Here is a 15860-nt window from a genome sequence, read left to right as displayed (position 1 = left end):
TTCATTAACAGTCTATAAAATATTAAAAATTGGGTAAAAAATCTGCATATTCTACGGTTATGTCTATTTTTTTAAATTAGTGAAGTTTTGAAATACTTTTTCATCTACAAGTGCTGCCTATCATCCTGCAAACACAGTATGAGCAGCATTCGTGCCAGATATGCAGCCTTAGTTAAAGGCACAATCAGTGATCCAGGTCACTCATCAAATATAAAACTGCAGGCTACCAGCCTGTTATCAGTCTGTTATTGATTTACAGGTTCTCTCATACAAAAACAACATGTAAATCTAACTTCTGGGTTCTTTCTGAATGCTGCATAAGTTCCCTTTAAACCGGTAAAATGGCAGATGATCATAGAAGAAAAACTATGACATTCTAATAAATTAAAGTGTATCAAAATGGAGGTCTTAGCCATATACTTTTTCATGCCTATGTAGCCAGTGGGGATTGCAGGAGGTGAAATTCAAACAATTGTTTTTCACATAACCTCGTGTGTAAAAAGTTGAACTGTAATTTTGACACTTCAGTTTTTCTACTAATGAAACATGCACAGTGTGACATGTTAATCAGTGAGCTTTAGAGATGTAGAGATGACTTTGGACAGAGCCAGGCTAGCTGCTATCCTGTCTTTCACATTTTTTTTTGTTAAGATATGCTTGCACTAGGTTCATATTATTACTCCACCAAGGAGGAGAAGCCTTGGCGAAGTTATGTAACGATCGGTGTTGGTTTGTCTGTCTGTCTATCTGTCTGTCTGTTCATAGGCGTCAGTTAAGGGGGGGACGGTGGGGATGTGTCCCCCCCTCCCACTTTTTGTCAGGGGTCATTTTGTCTCCAACACATTCAAATTCTTCACATGTAAGCCGTTGTAAACCCAGTTATTTTCAGTAGTATAGAAAATTCCGACGCTCCTGAACGCACCATCCGCACTCGGCTGAGAGTTGCACAGACATGCAGCACACCTTCGTGAGGTTAAAAAAAACGTGCAGATGCTAAATTTGCGCCCGTGCCAAGTGGAAGCTCTGACCAGAGGCGTGCAGGGGCAAAATTTCGGCCCGGGAGAATTAGTACTATAGCGGCCCACAGACCTCTCTACCCGCATGTACCGATAGCTCAACAGGATGAGTCTCCGCCTTTGGTGCGGTGGTTGTGAGTTGGAGCCCAGCTTGTGGCATTTTGCCGCCGTTCTGCGATATTTTCTCAAAGTGCTGTGCTACCAACGACACGACACGGAAGCATATGAGAAAAGCAGGCGTGCCGCACCAATGCTAAACTTTGATCGCAAGTAGAGGGCCACAAAATATCGTCCCACAGGCTGCAGTTGGCCCGCGAGTTTGAGACCCATGATTTAAAGCATTATTATTATTATTATTATTATTATTATTATTTTATGACTGGAGCGGCCCAACAATAAAGCGGCCCACCGGGGATATCCCCGGTGTTCCCGATTACCCAGCACGCCACCCAGGGTGTGCATTTCCATCTGACAATGGCTGTGGTCTCCATCCCCCCCACTTTTAAAAACAAACTGATGCCCTTGTGTCTGTTGGCAACGTTTCTCAAAAACAGACTAACGGATTTGAATGAAATTTTCAGGGAAGGTCAGAAATGTCACAAAGACCAACTGATTAGATTTTGGCAATGATGTGGCTTATAGTCTGGATCCACAGATTTGTTAAAGACTTTTTATCATTGCCAGATAGCAGCATGGTGTCACTGTAACTGTGATAACAAGTGAACGCTACATCAGCTGCCTGCTGACGATCACATTGATTGCGATCCTACTAAAAATCGACCTCTAAAGACCACAAAGTCGAAAATCATACAGCTGAGCAGCCTTGGTGGAGTACTGCGCTCTCTGAGTGCTTTTCTTGTTCATATAGTCAAGATTTCATAGTTGTGTCCGTCCTCTCCTTTAGCATTGTGTAAAAAAGCAAATCAGTGTATATCCCTAAATGTAAAATTCTGCCTTTTAAATTACCTCACCCACATCCACTCCATATCTCTTCGTCTCAAGAGTTTTTAAGTCCTTCTGATAAAAAACGGCTTGTAGCCATTCAAGCCTTTTGCTGATTGTTTCTTTTCTGTATTATGCCTTCCTCTTTTCCTCTTTTCTTTGTCATTGTTGCATTTAACAGATCCGACCTCAGCAAGTCTGCCAAAAAAGCAAGATATTCACGACTCGTATGCTAAAATGGCTCATATGACCACATCATGCCTGCTTAAATGAAGCATTTAGTTTAACAACTTTCATCCCACACTTGTCGATATTATGCAGTATGTTTTTTTTTAAGTGTTAGGATAGCTGTTGGCTGTTGCAAGTGTGGGCGAGCTAAAAGCCAGTCCAAGAGCCAGGCAGGCATGTTGATGAAGCCACTGCAGTTTCGATGCTCTGTCCCCTCAGCCTGTTAGCGGCTGTCCCGAGGGGGAGGAGATGCTAATATGAGGAGAAGCATCCTCTTGGAATATAAAATGCTTCCAGGAGATCGAGCCTCACCACCCGAGGGAGTGGCATCATTCCCCGTGAGTGATGACTCATAAATTCATTCTCCAGCGGTTTGTCCTGAAAGCTACTAATCTTACATTGTGAACAAAGCCGAGAATTTTAAGCTGTCGGGGAAAAAAAATTATGTCACCACATTACTTTTTTTCAGATGGTTTTGATGGAAGCTTATAAACGAGTTGGTTTCACAGATTTATTTGCGCATAAAGAGTTTAGTTTAACATACCAGAGAACTCTATAAAAATGATAAATATGCGATTTACTTAATGTAAAATTTTTCACCTACTCATCTAGGAACACTTCCTCCAGTCCAGATAATTTGATTTCTACACACACTGCATTTTATATCTTAATGTACCCCCAGCCAGTGAAATGAGGGTGCCTGCTCTATTCCATTAACTCCACATTCGCGCCGGCCCACTGCAGCATGCTAATGGTAGATTCTCCCTAGCAGTTACTCTCCTGAGAGATTCCAGCCAGCAGCCTTGTGATCAATAGCCTGCCTCTCTGGCCTCTCAGCTCCTGCAGTGTAACATAATCAGAAAAATCTGAATTGTCAAGAATAACGACTATGTGAGAATCTCATTTGGTTGCTGAGTGCTGGGCGGAAACAAGACTCCCACATAAAAGATAGGGCTGTGAAATGGCATCATTCCAGTGTTAGCTGAAGTCCAAACAGGGCGCCACTGTGTATTATAGTGCTGCAAATAAATAATATTAACAGCTCAGCAGTGATTACACATAAATCCACCTTCATCAATACTGTATCGAGCCGGTGTCGTCATTCACCGACGTCCTCAAGGTTTAGCTGCCGAGATATACGGCAGACATTGTTCTTGTCCTTGTCACTGAATCTCCCATTGCTCACTGCCAGGTTAAGAAATATGCAGCAGGTGAAGACAACATTGTGAGCTCCTATCCAGTCCAGTGCAACCCAATGCAACAGGGATACACCTTTTAGGATGATTTACGATGTGACTGAGAGTCCCACCACTGATGAGTGCTTTTTTTTGTTCCACAGAGGCCGCCAACGGGAACGTTCCCGCAGGGCAGCGACCTCCACCTCGAATCCGCAACGTTCAGATCAACAACCAGATCGTGAAGCTCAAGTACTGCTACACCTGCAAGATCTTCCGACCACCTCGAGCATCACACTGCAGCATCTGCGACAACTGCGTCGGTGAGAAATCTCTCCTGAAGCGCTGTCAGCTGTTGTAATGTTCAAACAAAGCCTTTACAAAGTGGAAAGATGATGGGTTTATTTCAGTCCCTCAGAAATAGAAAGGTGAGTGAAGAATGGTGAGAAAAATAGCTTGCTGACATGATGATCATTACTGAAGCCGCAGCTTTAATTACACCTCTGCATGTCACAGCGATGATTTAAAGATCTTTAAAGCTTTATAAATAAATGTTGAACTGAGCAGACGGGGTGCAGAAGTTTTAGGAAACTAAAACAAATGCACCAAAACTTCACAGGAAGGTTTTTATTTAGAAAGTGCTTTGAGTTTTGAAAGCGATTTAAACTGTGAAAATGTGTGTGCTCTGTGTTGGGGTGTGTGCATGCAGCTGTATCGTCTCTCAGCCCTACAGAATAACCATGATTTGACTGCTGATGATTGAGGAATGTGGTTGAAAGGAGCGTGGACTCACAGGCGATATGAGAGGAGACAGTGGAGGCTCAGTGAGGGAATAAGCGCTCAGTCATTGTGAACACTGGTTCATCTGTGTCCACCTGCTGTAGAAACACACACACACACACACACACACACACACACACACACACACACACACACACACACACACACACTGGTCTAACATTACACAGCAGCATACCTCAGTCTCTCTTCCACTGCAGCGATATCTTTTCCTCCCAAACTTAACTTTATTTGCGGCAGTGAAAGTCTAGAGAATAAAAAACATCCAAGGCCATTGCACTCTAAGAAAAAAATGTACAAATTACAGTTGCATGTAAAGTTTACCTCAACAAATTGCTACAGAGGTAATTAAAGCCAGCTTTGCAGTCAAACACATTCAATTTAAAATAAAATAACTCTGTGGTTAAGGTGCTAATTTGCCTTCAGACGTCTGAATAACTGCGCATAGAATAGCAATTGACTTTGATTATTAAGCCAGTAAAGTGCTTCCAGCTTTAATATTCAGTGAACATTGCAGAGGTTAATTGTCCTCCTGCACACTGTGTTATTTTAAAATCTGAAGGAACTCTGTAGAGCAACAGAAGAGTCTACAGCCGTGCTAGCAGCTCTGCAGGGCTGTGCTTTTTGGTGACTTAAGGTACAAGCTCAATCCATTTAAGCTGCTACAGTGCTAGCATGCTAATGTTCATTTTTACCACATTCCCCATCTTAGTTGAACATCTCACATTTGCTAATCGGCACTACGTAGCAGAAATAAAAGCAGAGAGACTGACGGAAAAGTCATTCGTTTTTCCAATTACTTAGTTGTAAACCAAACTAACCAAATTTCATGTTGATCCCTGCTGCAGTATTCAAGATATTCAATCAGGACCAAAATGGTGGAATCTTGCATGTTAGCAGAAGGTATAGCTCCTTTACATTTCAGTTGTTGTGGATGTGAACATCTTCAGACACATTTATACCTGAAACACTGAAACTCTGATCATGACTTCGTACCAAACCCTCGTGTGTAGGAATATAAACTGAGAACAACAGAAAGTGGTTGAATTTTGTTCTATAAATATAAAAGGATCCATTCGTTTTGACCTTAAACCTACAAACTGCTTCCCATCTCGTGTTTCTGCCTCGATATTTACTGTATATTGTTGTGAAACTCTGTCTGGGGAACGCAGCGATGTCTGCTGCAGAGGAAAGTGTAAAGTAAGATGTTTACCTCCGTTGTCCGTTTGACCCTGCCCTGCTTTCATGTGGCTCTGCTGCAAATGATAGAAGAGGAGAGGCAATGAGGAAGCGGTCACTATATTTAGACTCCAGGTTTACTGAAGCTGATGCACAAAGATGTCTTTGACTAAAAGACTGCAGCCAAAACTGGTGTATTTTTAACACTCGTTTGAGTTCCAAAATTGTCCGCTCTCTACGCCAGCTCTGCTACATTTTACATATTTATAGGTCACCCTTTTTCTTCCTCACAGACCGTTTTGATCACCACTGTCCATGGGTGGGCAACTGTGTGGGCAAGAGGAACTACCGATACTTCTACCTGTTCACCCTGTCCCTCTCCCTGCTCACCATTTATATCTTCACCTTTGACATCGTCCACGTGGTCATGCGTGAGTATCCTGTCAGTCATTTGTCCAGTCCGAAGGAACAGACCGGTGCATCGTGCTAAAGAGTAACACATTTGTAGCTAAAACAATGTTGCAAAAACAGGAAGGGCAGCCTGTAACACAAGCTGCTTCTAGTCTATATGTAAATGCTTGAATATCTGCTGAGGCTATGACTTATTTCAGACCAGGCGTTTCCTGGAGCTTGACATGACACACAACAGCAACCGACAGCTCGACATAATTCTCTTTCATCCTCATCTTCCTGTTTCCTCGAGACATGTAGCAAGAAGGCAGAGAAATGAGAAAAAAAGAGTAATTCTTGTCAGGACTGTTAGCTCTGGTTGTGTTGTCTCAGTATTGTGTAACATGTAAGAACCGTGTCTTTTTAGTGGAGTAAAATCAAAATGAGGAAGCCGTAGAAAATCCTTTAACTTCTCTCCATGTGTTTCCCTTTTCACAGGCTCAGTGGATAATGGCTTCTTGAATACTTTGAAGGAAACACCCGGAACATATCCTTTTAAGCTCTGAGCACACCACAAGAACCTCTGTGTGTGCGCGATATTTGCTGGATGTTATAAAATATCTCCACTTACGAGCTGCTGTCCAATCATAGCTTTGCTGTAACTACTGTGGACATGACAGGATGTTGAGCTGTGGCTTCTATCAAACACTGGACCTGCGCTGAGCTGTAGTCATACTTGGTAGCAAGCATTTCAGAAACCAGTCAACACAACAACAACAGTGTAAGGAATGGCTTAAACAGTGTGTTTGTCTACTCTAATGTGAGTAGCAAACTCACTGTGAAGAAACCAGTCCTGGAGGCAGTTTAGCATACGGTTAGCAGCTCTGTCCTCTTATCTTTATTAGATGTGAGAAAGTTTGCATACCAACACGTCACCTAACATCAACCCAGAGAGAGAGATATTTGACAAACACTGTGGCATTGGTTGGCCCTATAGACTTAGACTGTGTATAAAATATGGATGTACTGACCTAAACCAGCCTGTTTTAACATGGCCAGTAGGTGCTGACTTATAGGAAGTCTGATTGTAGAGCAATCTCTGTCAAAATGGCCCTGCTCCTCCCTTGATTTGCTACCTTAAACACTTTCCTAATGAGTTTATAGTATCAATGTCAAGATGCGGGGGGTGAACCCGTGCAGAGAGCAAACAGAGGAGACAAGGCTGAGGCAGAAAAGGTGATTTTAATTTGGCAGAAAAATAAACTCAGGAGAATATGAGGGAGGAGCACAGGCCGGTTGGGTGGTGGGCAGGATGAGCACTGGTTTGGTGGAGCAGGGACCTTCCAAGACGGGGGGGAGAGATCCAGGAAGGGGTCTGGGTGGACAGGGGATCCGGGGTTTCAGAAGGCAGAGCTGGGTCGGAGACACCGGGCAGCTGGGTTGGCGAGTGAAGAATCAGCGTTCACGATCTGGCAGGATGTAGACTGTGTGACCAGCTTTTGTTGTGAGGATGATGATGATGACCAGGTGTGCCTAACCGCAGCTGCCTGGAGTTCTGTGGATGAGACTGATTAGAAATGGTCAGCAGCTGTGGACGACAGCCCCACTGGAGACAGAGGGAAGGAGAGAGTGAGGGGAGGGGAGAGGGGGTCAGGTGGGGGATGAGGCAGGGGTGGAGGAGGGGGCCCTGACAATCATTCGCTAACTTTAAGCTTCTTTCAATATAAAATGCTGGTAATTTAAAAAAAAGATTGGTCCCATTTAGGGTGAAATAGACAATAAAGAGGATGTGCTTCAGGTCAGGGCTACCTTGGGATTGACAAATCACTGCTGTATAAAGGTGCATAGTGTCTTTGGGTTTTCCTTCCGGAGCCACCACTTGTTTATTACATCCAGTTTCAAAAGATCAACTCGAGGCTTCCAAACAGTAGTCCACAAACTAATGGATGAGGTCAAGGTGGTGATTTCCATCTTTAATATGCAGTCTGTTGTCAGTTTTCATTCACTGAAAGTAAAGGTAAGCAATACACAGGTTTATTTTAGAACAAAAACCAGCCTGATGTTATCTTTTTTCCTCATCATACTATGTTCCAGTAAAACAAAGAACAATGCATATTTTTAGTGACTGTTTTTACATGGATACTGCGCCTTATACAGCTGCAGTTTTTTATCATAATATTGTGTATGCTGACTGTATACTCATATGTACTAGTCAAATGAAAACGTTCAAGTCATTCAGAGACATTGCTGTTAAGCAGTGGTGATGAATTAGCCAGCTAAAGCAGATAAAATCTCAAACTAAATCTGTAAAATCAGTGCCAGTGGATACAAGATCTGAGAAATGTGTGTGTGTGTGTGTGTGTGTGTGTGTGTGTGTCTGTGTGTCCTGTCTGAAATCAATCATCCATTTTGCAATACTATTATCGGTTCTCATTTTGAACTTGCAGGAATGGAAGCTCCAACATTTTATGGATTCAATTCAAGTAAATTTCAGATGTCAAATCTTTCTTTCTTTTTTTTTTTTAGTTAAAAGCGTAAAGTCTCTGCTTTTATCCCTGCACTCTTCTTTGTTCTTCCGCTGACGGCCACTAGCTTTAATCTTGTTACATAACCTTTTTGCCACATTGGGGTTGCCTGCTGTCCACTGTTTAATCAGCGTCTGTGAGTCAGTCGGAAAACATCTGTTGCTGTTTTCTTAACTGGAGTTCACTGTGCTGGAGGTGCTGGTGTGTTTCTTCACCTTGTGGTCAGTGGTGGGACTGACCGGCTTCCACACCTACCTGATCTCTCTCAACCAGACCACCAACGAGGACGTAAGTGCATCTCACCGCATGTTCACCTTAGACATGTTTGACTATGAAGCCACATAACTGCAATCTAACAGCGCTGCCACATCTACGGTTAGTTTTCTCAGATGTGAATGTTGTGAGGTCTAGTGCTGAACTTTGCTAGTTTGTTTAGGTGTCACACTGTCTTTATAGAGAGCCTCAGTTACACTAGTTTCTGTAACTCCAAGCTAGATTGACTTTAAGACACTGCAGGTTTCGCTGTCAGAAATTGAAAGAAACTGGAACCTTTGCGTTTTTTTTAACAAAGTAAAGCAATAATTGTTTTGTGAGCACTGAAAAACCTACAGCTTCCATGAAAATGTCCTTTCATCTCCATGAAACACATCAACACTCTCTTCTGGTCCAGTTTTCAATCTTCTCCGTCCTGCTGTTAAAACATCGTGTCTAAGCTAACTTTTAACCCGCTTTAATGTCCAGGGCTGATGGAAAATGGTGTTTGTTTAAACACGCAGGAAGGCACTTCGTATACCGTTTAGACTGAACGTAATTGTAAATATCAGTAAGATTTTGAATGATTTTTTCTTGCTTCAGTGACAGAACCTATAAGCTATCTATATAAACACCAAGCATTCAGACACTTTACTGTCTCTCACATAGTAACAGAAATTCCTCTTTGACAGCCAGTGAAAACATCAGAGTGAAAAAAGGACATGAATCCTAACTTCTAATGTTATTATTAGAAAACACAATGTAGAGTTTCTGTTAGATCCTTCTCTCAGATAGCTACTGTACTGTATCTTCTGTTTGATATCTTCTGTAAACACCAGAAGACACATATCTGGCACACTTCAGCACTTTTTTATCAGTTTTGCAAGGTAGCAAACAACTACTGCATTTGCTCTAGAAGTTTTTAGAAGGGAAGAAATGTTTCTTGTGTGCGTTTCCACTTTATTTTTGGCAATGCCATGAAGTGTAAATAGGAGACCCACATATTCAGGCGCTGCTGATTGGAGCTCACTTGTATTTCCACCATCATTTCACTGGTACAAACTTGACATGTAGATCATAGTTCAGCCTTAACTGAACTAACCTTGCCAGCAAGTTGATTTCTCGCGATATTTGTGAGTTCACAAATCTCTCAAGAAACCGTCTTGCCCCGCTCCCGCAGTCACTGTTCGTACAGAGCCAAGTTGGCACGGGCCAATCACGCAGCAGTATTTGTGTGTGGGGCGGGATATCCGGGTGTGAAGACGACACCAAGTGCCAGTAGATCAAAACAAACATGGCAACGGAGGACAACGATCGTGTAGATGCTGCTATTAAGTCAGTTTTAGCTGAATCTCGTATCGCTTCTTTGAAGGAAGAACAACGAGAGGCACTTTGCGCATTTCTGGATGGTAAAGATGTTTGTGCTTTTTTACCTACGGGTTTTGGTAAGAGTTTAATCTACCAATTGGCTCCGCTCGTTGTGAAGATCCCGCGATTGGCTAAAAACAAACCTGTCAGAGGCGGGACATACTGTTGCATTGTCCAATCCGTGCCTCTTTCCTCCGAATGGATTTACATGGAGCCGTCCCAGATTGATATTGTGGACTATCAAGTACTACACAATTATTAATCTGGCTATTGCCAGGTTATAACTGAACTACACTGACCACTCTTGACTGCACCATAAATGTCGCCTTAGAGCAAAGTCTGACCCCACTGATCAATAACAAAGATAAAACGATGGTGCAAGTCCTCCTGAATGCAGTTATTATTCTACATATTTAAGGCTTCAGATGAAGACGTGTGTTTCAGAAGAAGGCTTTTGTTCGTTTTAGTTGAAATCGGTTGTCAAAGTTAGGCACGTACTGAAGATTTAAGAATATGTCTGTAAATACTGTGATCTTCCAGCCTGGCTTCACGTGGTTGGAAAGATAAACATACATCACCACGGAGTAAACACTACAATTTCTAAGACCAGAGAGCCGTTTCCTTGACAACGGCACCGCCTCATTCTGCACTGAAGGACAGAGGGCTGGTAAACTGCAGCTCGTTAAACAAGGTTATTATATTGTAAACCAAAGGAAAGCAAATACGGAAAGTGTTGTGAACTTCAGTAAAAAGAAACTGGAGACTTCAAGCTAGAACAACAAACACAGACTGTATGCTACACTTTTTCTATATCAGCCCTTACAAGAAGAAAAATTCTCCAGTCTGTCTGCCTTTTTTTAATGAATTTCAGCCACACCACAACCAGTAACCTGCAATCTGATTCCTCCACTTTGCTCACCAGCAAACTGATGTCATTTAATGGTCTAAAAATACATATGAACAGCTGCTATTCTTCATAAAAGTGGCGATAGAACTGAGCTGAAATAAGAACAAAACAGACCTGCTGGCTTCTGCCTCTTGAGTTGCCGGCAACATTTAGAAGAAGCTTCTGAGGCTAAATGAGGAGAAAAATATTGATTGCTCGAACACTGAGTCATTATTCAGTCACCATGCACCGAAACAGACGCGCACTCACGCTCAGCCCGATGTGAAGCAGGTGATGAGCGGTGGGGATGCAGGTGGATGAACCCACACAGGGAGTAATTTCTGCTGTGTCTGTGTATGTATATACTGGCGTTAACGGCGTGTATACTTTATTGGAGGCTTTGTTAGCCCAGATCTGACTGCAGAGGCTCTGATGAGAAGCAGCAGCAGCAGCGATGGTGGAGGTGGGAGGTTCTTGATGGCTGAAAGCAAGAGAGTGCACTCATACTTTGTTGTAATGATTAATTTATAATTCCCCTTTTTCTTTCCTGTGGGATGGCTGGCCTCATTTTTTTTCATTTAATCCGTAATGAAGCTCTGCAATGTGCACCTACAGTGTAATGTTTGCTCCAGGAGTTGAAACAATGGCTGTCAGCCCGGCCGCCTCAATATCTGTGATTGGCCTAATAATAGATGCATCGATACCTGCAGGGGCTTGGCAGGGCGCCAGAAATACTGCTGTGGCAGAGAGAAGAGGGGGAGGTGGAGAAGAGAGAGAGAGAGAGAGAGAGAGGAAGATAGAAACGGTGGAGTAAGGGCGACCAGTGGAAGGCACCTTGAGTGGTATAAGCTGCTCCGTTCTCTCATAGGATGACACATGCTCTGTCAGCTGCGTGGCACACACATTTACTAACACATGCAGACACTCGGAGCTATGCAGTAGTGAGGCGCCGCACGTCCGGGCTGTTGACCTACATCTGAAAGCACCTAAAATAAAGCTTTTTCCTGTCTGGAAGGAGGGTCAGTGAGTGCAAACAGTGAGGAGTCATTCTGTTAATTATAGACGCACTTAAATCTTTCTGTCACTCTAGTTTATCTTTTTTGGTAAATAAGCGTGCTACATAAACTGTATTTTTACAGTAAAACTTAAATCAGTCTAACCCTTAGGAAAGTATGAGCTTTTACTGTGATTTCCATGTTAATGTTAATATCGCAAAAAACGACTAAAATGGAAATTCTGCAGTAACCTCAGCTGCTTTGGTAAACATCTGAACCCCAAGGGAGTTGTCACATTTTTACTCACTACTGGCTTATTTTCTACTCCAACATAAAGTCCTGCACCTCTGTGGAAACGGGCATACTATGGCGTGAAGTAGAGAGAACTTTGATGTATATTTAGTGCAGTATGACACAGTTAAACCATAAATCATAGAAAATATAAAGTTCAATTGCTTTGATTATCCAGTTTGCAAAAAAAACAACAACTTAGAACATCATATACAATCTTTTTACAACTGCCCCAGGTAAATACTGGAACAAAAGGAGACTCTACATACTGTACATATTTTACTTCTATCTGCTCTGCGTAAACACAACCTGCAATTCACCTGAATGTTCTCTGCTGAGTTACTAAGAGCTTCTTGCTTAGGCAGTGGAGCACAAAATTTTTGAATTTTTACAGAATTCGGTTGCTGCAAACTTACATTAATTTTTCAATTAGACATGTAGAATGAAGTGAATTTAATGAAATATATAAAATTTTAGCTGAGATATGATTGTGTTTCCCAATGGAACGACATGTCACAGATGATTAGGCTGAGGACTGTTAGAAAGTTGAAAATCTGACTGTTCTGTTTCTCTATTTTCTGGCTCTGATAAAGGTAGTTTTGCCAATACTATTTTTGTTGTTTTCAGTGGATTTTGATGATCAGAGGAATTATGCGGTGACTCACTAAGTTATAACAACCATAAAACACAACAAAAAAATGATTGTGACCATCAGGGACCTTGAAATCATGTTTATTTTTCCTTGATAGAAATGATAGAGTTCTATTTGCGTCCTTACACAGAGCTCTGTACTGCCTATATCTTGTAGGAGAATATATATTCAGGAAATGAAGACAAAAATATGACAACAGATATATATATATATTTATATACACTCAACAAAAATATAAATGCAGTGCGCCCCCCCCCCCCCCCCCCCCCCCCCCAATACAACAAAACTGCACCTTTCAGAGTGTCCTTTTATTGTGGGCAGTCTAAGGCACACCTGTGCACTAATCATGGTGTCTAATCAGCATCTTGATATGGAACACCTGTGAGGTGGGATGGATTATCTCAGCAAAGGAGAAGTGCTCACTATCACAGATTTAGACAGATTTGTGAACAATATTTGAGAGAAATGACACATTTAGACAGATTTGTGAACAATATTGGAGAGAAATGGTGATATTGTGTATGTGGAAAAAGTTTTAGATCTTTGAGTTCATCTCATAAAAAATGGGAGCAAAAACAAAAGTGTTGCGTTTATATTTTTGTTGAGTGTATGTCTTCATTTGATGGTTGAGAGTGAAGAAGTAGACAGAAAGAGTGGAACCAAAGAGCGAGGACTGACATCCACTTGAGGCCCTTAACTGGAATTGAACCAAGGACGGTGCACTCATGTGGCCTGTAGCCATTCGACCACTAAAGCATTCCAGTCTTGTAGGAGAATATTAACTGTAATTCATTTTTAATCCTAAAAAACACACAGAGAAAGTGAAGTGTCTGCAGATATTTCTTTCTTGCTGCAGACAGGCCATGCGTCCATCTCCACCAACAAAGTAGAGAAGCCTGTATGTAGCCTTAGAGCTAAACCTAAAACCAAAACAGTTTTCAAAGCATCATAAAAACACATATGAACACACATAAAAGTATCCTACCAAACAACAACTAAAGCTAATACCAACATCAGCATTGTCATTCAATAATCCAAGAACAGCAGCGATACAAACTCCTCCTGCCACATAATAGAGCTAAGTTGTGCTTTTGTGCATCTCTAAATGTATGAAACAGTTTGTTTCATTGGGATGATTCTCAAAAAATATATTTTTTTAAATGTATTTTTACGAATTTACATTTTGGGTGTGACATTTTTAAATTGTACTCCACTGGAGAAACGTGACAGACATCAACTCATCTTTATGTTTCCAAAGATACCAAATATTTAAAGCCGAGCTTTGAGGAAATGTGTCTGAAGTGATGCACAGGACATGGCATCTTTACACTTGATGTACAGTACTTGTGCAGCTGTAAGAATTATACAGTGTATATTATAAACTCAATGAGGAATAAGGAGATTTTTTCCACTTTTAAGCTTCTTGAAAGGAAACAAGTAAAGCTACATGTTCAGGGTTGAAACTGTCCTCTTGTCTCCTCCTTTTCTACAGCGCAGAATGACTCTACTGTGAGGGGAATCCTTTGTATGAATTCTCAGATTTTCAATGAATTATTAAAGGGACTTTAATCTCTGGTTGCTCTGCCCATTCGTACCCATTGGCACACAGAGTTCCCATTAAACCAGGAATCATCAAATCCTGACAAGATAGATTTTAGTGGGTCAACCCCAAGCCTGCGGGGATAACATCTAAAAATGGAACTCTGCTTTTGAATAAGGTATAAGCTGAGGGAAAATCTTCATGAAAGAGCGACGTTGTAGGCAAGTCAGGGTGAGTTTTTTTGGGAAGGTTTGCTGCTCCTTGATGGTTGTTGTGATTTATTTTGTTTTGCCCAGATTAAAGGATCCTGGTCGGGAAAGAACAGAGTCCAGAACCCTTACAGCCACAAGAACATCATCAAAAACTGCTGTGAGGTTCTGTGCGGGCCGACGTACCCCAGGTAAAGTAGCTCTGCTGTGTGGCATACAGGGCCGGTTAATCGATTTGTGTTCAGTCTTTTCTGTCTTGTTTTTTTGTGTTAAGTTTTATGTCTTCGGCTTTCTTCCCGCTGTCGTTAGTGAGTTCTGTGTTAGTGCCGGTGACGGATTACACTTTTAGATTTGTCCCTCTCCGTCGCCTCGTTCTGGTGAGTAATGGGCAGGATGGCAGTTAGTGACTGATTGTCTCGTCTCCCCCTCCAGCGTCTTGGACAGAAGAGGACTGATGCAGGACGATTCGCTTGTTTCTGCAACCGGTGCCGCTCAATCCTCCTCCTCCAGCAACGCAACGCTACAATCCACGGTGAGCACAAACACAGTGACCTCCTCATTCACTCGCTGACTGTAAAGTGGATCAAGGCTGCAAAGCACAGAATAATGAATACAGAGCAGACATAAAACAGAGTTGTATCCGGCTGTATAGAGTGCTACAGAAAAGGAAGACTGTGTGTGTGTGAAAGAAGAGCCATTTTGAGCATCTCCACATACAGTAGTTACTTGTATCCTGAGCTAAATTAGATTGCTTTGCTAGGAAGCATTTGCATTTCCATCATTAACCATTAGTGCTCAGAGCCAAAGAAATGCTTGCACTTTTTTAACACTATAGTCTTTATCTTAAAACTGCTAACAATTAACAGTGCGTCATATTATTAAGATTTACATAGCAGTAATAGGAATCTCAAAGAGCCCATATTATGCATATTTGCGGATTTATGATTTTATTTTTGGGGTCTACTGCAACATGTTGGCACACTTTAATCCTCTGAAACATCCAGGGTTTTTTTTAGGGTTTTTTGTGCTCCTGTGACATTTTGTGCACAACCATGGCTACAAAGACAACTGAGAAGTGATTTGCTTTTTGTGCCATAAGCCATTTTAAAAAAAGAAAAGAAAAATAACGCTGAACATCTATAATGATTTATCTGGCAAAAATTGAAAAAGAAAAACAATAACTGACATGTCCAGCGTTTTCCTTAATGCTCCCAGGTGTTAACAATACACAGTCTGCAGTTCAATCTCGCTCAGCCAGTTTATTTTTGCAGAATTTTTGAATCAGACCTACAGAATAAACTAGTTTTGAAGTCATAATTCTCAGCTTAAGTTTGGTTACGTTTCCCCAATAGTTCAAATATTGAACGTTTGAAATCGATCCATTTTTTTTGGTTTGTTTGTTTTGTGGCTTGAA

The 15860-nt window shown here is 41.7% G+C and overlaps 1 protein-coding gene across 2 annotated transcripts in view; it reads left to right on the top strand.

Moving 5' to 3' along the window:
* Positions 1–15860, top strand: part of zdhhc9 (zinc finger DHHC-type palmitoyltransferase 9) — a 34363-nt gene that overhangs the window by 13106 nt on the left and 5397 nt on the right. For both annotated transcript variants that reach the window (XM_022214636.2, XM_022214626.2), the window contains exons 3-8: positions 3526–3684; positions 5632–5769; positions 6227–6275; positions 8439–8541; positions 14534–14637; positions 14879–14978. In XM_022214636.2, the coding sequence (XP_022070328.2) occupies positions 3526–3684; positions 5632–5769; positions 6227–6275; positions 8439–8541; positions 14534–14637; positions 14879–14978 (653 nt within the window). The remainder of the gene's footprint in view (positions 1–3525; positions 3685–5631; positions 5770–6226; positions 6276–8438; positions 8542–14533; positions 14638–14878; positions 14979–15860) is intronic.

This window comes from Acanthochromis polyacanthus, chromosome 10, assembly GCF_021347895.1.
Source record: "Acanthochromis polyacanthus isolate Apoly-LR-REF ecotype Palm Island chromosome 10, KAUST_Apoly_ChrSc, whole genome shotgun sequence".
Taxonomy (NCBI): domain Eukaryota; kingdom Metazoa; phylum Chordata; class Actinopteri; family Pomacentridae; genus Acanthochromis; species Acanthochromis polyacanthus.
The sequence above is the reverse complement of the archived record's forward strand: the minus strand, read 5'-3'. Positions and strand labels throughout refer to the sequence as shown.